The 4,454-nt window shown below is 33.6% G+C and overlaps 1 protein-coding gene across 2 annotated transcripts; it reads left to right on the top strand.

The window, feature by feature from the left end:
* Positions 1 to 2,062: 2,062 nt before the first annotated feature.
* LOC144712307 (cytochrome c oxidase-like protein) lies at positions 2,063 to 3,907 on the top strand. Of its 2 annotated transcripts, XM_078586543.1 has the most exons (5): positions 2,063 to 2,197; positions 2,492 to 2,598; positions 2,686 to 2,728; positions 3,546 to 3,611; positions 3,721 to 3,907. In XM_078586543.1, exons 1-4 carry the CDS (start codon positions 2,095 to 2,097, stop codon positions 3,563 to 3,565), a joined length of 273 nt encoding a protein of 90 aa, XP_078442669.1. In that variant the 5' UTR covers positions 2,063 to 2,094; the 3' UTR covers positions 3,566 to 3,611; positions 3,721 to 3,907. The 2 variants fall into 2 exon arrangements, with proteins under 2 accessions (XP_078442669.1, XP_078442668.1); XM_078586542.1 differs by lacking the exon at positions 3,546 to 3,611.
* Positions 3,908 to 4,454: the final 547 nt, after the last annotated feature.

Below are 4,454 nucleotides of genomic sequence, written 5' to 3'. Positions count from 1 at the left end.
AGTGCAGACCGAGGGGAAGAGGGATGACATGATGTAGATTAGGGGGCAGAGCTGTGAAGCCTTGGGATGGTGCTAAACGAATGTGGGGATTTGCACTCACCTCATATCTTTTTCTAAAATATTTTTTGGTATTCCTCGATTAACACTCATCACTCTTCCCACATTGAGACAAATTTTTACCTATCTTAGGGAACCAACCTATTTGGTTTTGTAATCCATCCTAAAAGAGTCACTAAGACTCTAAACAATCTTTGACCAGAAAGCAATAGATTGTCTAAGTTACTGATGTTATTTGTACTCTTCATACTCTAATCTCACAAAACAATTTGATAAACTTTAAGATTGAGATGTCTTCAACTCTTCCATCTGAGTGTTCTTTACGAGCACCTTTAACCACTCCTTCCGTCCTTGTAATTTTAACAGGTCTTTGAAGATCTTATTGACCTCGATGCTCCTATCTTTGTCCAATAGTATCATAGATAAGTCTTCCTGGCCTTGGTGCTCCAACCTGAAATGTTGTTTTTGCCTATTCTAGTTCTTTAAAAATATGATATTTCAGTTTCAGTAAAAATTTTGCATCAATGCTGAAGTTACAGAAAGATAGTCAACATTTACTGCTAAAAAAATTGTAGAAAAATATTTAGAGCTTAATGCTGAAGAAAGAAGTAGAAAATTATGGTTCAATTGATCGATATGTAAGTCTCTGCAAGAAAATAAAGCTTAGTACTAAAGAAAATGATATTTAGTAATACATACAGCTTTCAGAGAGTACTAAAGAAAATAAAGAATCTCAAAAGGAGAAAGTTTCAGAGAAATTTAAAATTAAAACATGAAGTACTATCTACACAACTTTATGAGACAGATTCCATCTATTAAAGATGTAGATCTCTAAAAGTTGTAGCTGGTATTGTAGATAATTTTTAGACATAGATATTAAAGAATCATAAAGTAGAAATTTCAGAGAAGTTATAGTATTGAGGTTTGATACTGTATACATTTACAAACTGAGGAATGCAATGTTATCTACTTTGAAAAATGTCAGAGATAGAAAATACACTACACTATATGAATTTCAGATATATATGTAATGTTATATATTTTCAAGAGTTTATTACAAAAGGATGTTTCAGAAAGAGACTTATCGGTCATAGCCGTAGAAAGTTACACAAATAGATTTATTGTTTATAACAGAAGAAAATTTCATAAAAGGTTCAAAATTCTATTATGTATATATTTTACAAAAAGGTATTTTAAGCTCCTCGTTATTAAATCGATGTCGGATCAAAGGAGTATCAGAGTGCATTAATCAGATAGCAATAAAGGAAGAGAGAAACAAAAAATTAGTAATGTACAGAAAGATCACAGAGATTCATTTCTATGCAAAAGTGCACATAATGATCGCAAAAACAAGAACTGATAAAATTGTTTACAGATCAACCTTCTAGAACCAAGAACCAAAGCCTCTTCAAGTAATGTAGGGTTGAGAAAGTAATATCTATAATTATATTTATAGTAGTATTTATATTTACATTTATTAATATTAACATGAATATAGATATGCAAATGAATATGATACGAATACGAATACAAATATTATTATAAATATAAATACAAACATGAATATAAAAATGAATATGAATATATATGAAAATATACAATTTAACATGAATATTTATTTAGAAGTGAAAATGAATACGAATATAAATATAAATCTAAATATGTGAATGTACTAAAATACAGTTTTTACTTTGATGTTGCAGATAACCCATGATCAAATAATAGTTTCTCGCGCACTTAGTTTAATTGGTTAACTTTTTTAACTACAACTTTGAATTCTTGTTTTACGTTACCAAAACCAATCTGTGGACCAACACATGTTTTGTTTAAATAAAAAAAAGTAAATCAGCCTGTTCTAGGCCGAGTTGATCCGATCGGCCAATAAGCCCATTAACAGAAAATGTACATTATCAATTGAGTTGGGCCTATTTAGTCCAATTAAAACCCAATAAAATCCCGTCAATATAATTTAACCGGCCCATTAAGAAATCGATATAAATATCGAGATCGCGGAGGGGAAAGCGAGAGTTTGCAAAGATGGCGTCGTCGGCTGCGAGATCCGGCCTTCTGAGGGCTCTTCGAGGGAATAGCAGATTGGCTGGGAAGAGGAGGTTCTCCTCTTCGGCACACGACGATGCATGTAAGAAAAGCGTCAATTCGATGTTTCGGACTCCACTTCCTATAATAGTTCATACCTTGTTTGAGTTCTCCTTCTTTGATCGATTCCTTAATTTCATTGCAGCATGTCTTTCTTGATTGTAGGGGGAAAATGTGTTTTTTGGGCGCTTTAAATTTATTTTCTTGTTTTAATCTCATTGAATGATCCATGACCCAATCGAAATTGACTAACCTTGTTTTATGTTGATTTTAATTTTTGATTGGAGAATGGTTTTGTTCAAATTTCGTTTTTGACGCTTGAATATCGCTATTTCAGATGAGACGGCAAAGTGGGAGAAGATCACCTACGCTGGGATCGTGAGCTGCACGCTTCTTGCAATCTATAATCTCTCGAAAGGACACCCACACTTTGAGGAGCCACCGGTAATTCGCGGTGCCTTTTATTTGTTCATGAACTTGTATGATGACATCTGAGCTAATATTATATTTCAATGTTATCTTTTTTTGCAGTCATACTCTTATTTGCACATTAGGAACAAGGAGTTCCCATGGGGTAATTTTTTTATTTTATCATCAATTTCGGCAAAAAATAATAGTCTGATTTGTTATTTTTCGGTTTATCAATCTTGAATTCCTTTTATATGAAGGTACCGGTTTCTTTAAGAGTACGTCTCTATATTCCTTTCTTATATACTTTTCCTTTTCTCTGCTCTTCGAAGGCCCTCTTTCCATAGATTGAACCTCTTGTTGGCATAATAGTGGTTGCTATCCCGTAATATTGACAATAAAGATTTCAAATTTGCTATTTAGGGCTTAATCACAAATCCCATTATGAATGAAATTCCACATCCCCATGCAGTCCTTACTTCTTTTTGGTTTTGCATCGCAACTCTTGCAACTTATCTAGCGCCAACGCCAAGTTCTTCAGAATTTGATTACCTCAGGCATCAAGTTATTATATGTTGTTACTTAATCATAACAGTGGAGTGTTATATTTGGACTGAAATTTGCTTTAAGTTTAGTGTTGGAATATGGTGAATGATCTTAACATGGTAATCTATCTCTGACTTTATTGACTTAGCTTAACAAGAAAGATTCCAGATGATGATTTGACCCTACTCTACGATTCAATGAAACCCGGAATATGGTTTATTTTCTTTCACTTGTTGACTTTACCCAAAAGCAGATCTTTCAGAAAGTGCTTGAAGACAGAAATAGGATGACCCATTGAAGAAAAAATAAAACAAGAAGGTCAATATTGAGGAACTTCCCATCAATAGAAACAAACCTTTTCCCTCGCGTCAATAGTTACTTCATTTGTTGATCTTTTTGGTACATTTAAGCACTCTTTTCTTGCACTCTTAAAACAGATATTTCAGAAAGTGCTTAAAGACTGAAATAGGGTGACCCATTGAAGAAAAAAATAAAATAAAAAGGTCAATATTGATACTTCTTTTGTTAATCGTTTTGGTACATGTAAGCATTTCTCAACAATCTTTTCTTGTTTAATACTTATTTCTCGTTGGCCGTTGATTTGATTGGCAGGTCCGGATGGGCTCTTCGAGACTAAGCATGAGGAACATTGATCGTTGTGTCCCATCTTAAGCTGTCTAATCTTCTTCTGCCTTGGGTTCTTCCCCAAACTGGATGCTGTTTGCTTTCCTGGATTCTCGTTCACATCATAATTGTGCACAAACGGGTTTGTTTAATTGCCCCTCGCATCTTTCTTGTTCCTCTGAGAGTATATGGAGAAATAATGGTTACCCTTGCCTAGGAAGAGAGAGAGGAAGCATGAGATAGACTGAAAGAGGTTATCAAATGGAAGAGGGGTAACATAGAACTACAATGTTTTGATATACATCTTTTGAAGCTTAAAATTGTTTGATTCTTAATAAAAAATTATCTCGTCTCATCAAATAATCATCAGATAAAAGGTATTTTACTTCCATTCCCTGCAGGAAGGAACCTCTCTCCTCATTAACTAGTCAAGATCTTTTAAGAGTTAAGTTTTCTGAAATTTAATTGGTCAACTCAAATAAGAATGAAAAGTAAATATCCTAAATCTGCCTTCATCTCTAAGTTGCATCAGACCTTTTATTTTAGACCATCATCTATAACCTCGAGCAGCATCTTCACATGCTCTTCTCATTGTGTTTTCTAGAACACTCCATGATCGAGAGAAAACAGATGATAGACCCACCTAAAGTAACCTGACTAAAATTTTATGCCTAAGATGACACAACCATTACTTTTGAAACAAGTAAATGGTGAGCACCACA

This window comes from Wolffia australiana, chromosome 14 (genome assembly GCF_029677425.1).
Source record: "Wolffia australiana isolate 7733 chromosome 14, ASM2967742v1".
Lineage (NCBI taxonomy): Eukaryota > Viridiplantae > Streptophyta > Magnoliopsida > Alismatales > Araceae > Wolffia > Wolffia australiana.
Note: the sequence above shows the minus strand (reverse complement) of the source record. Positions and strands in the feature narration are given on the sequence as shown.

Bases quoted from the DNA above. Each gene is read 5' to 3' on its own strand.
- LOC144712307 (XM_078586542.1), top strand. From the start codon at position 2,095: ATGGCGTCGTCGGCTGCGAGATCCGGCCTTCTGAGGGCTCTTCGAGGG. The intron at 2,198-2,491 runs GTAAGAAAAGCG...TCGCTATTTCAG, and splicing joins TTCGGCACACGACGATGCAT to ATGAGACGGCAAAGTGGGAG. The intron at 2,599-2,685 runs GTAATTCGCGGT...CTTTTTTTGCAG, and splicing joins CACACTTTGAGGAGCCACCG to TCATACTCTTATTTGCACAT.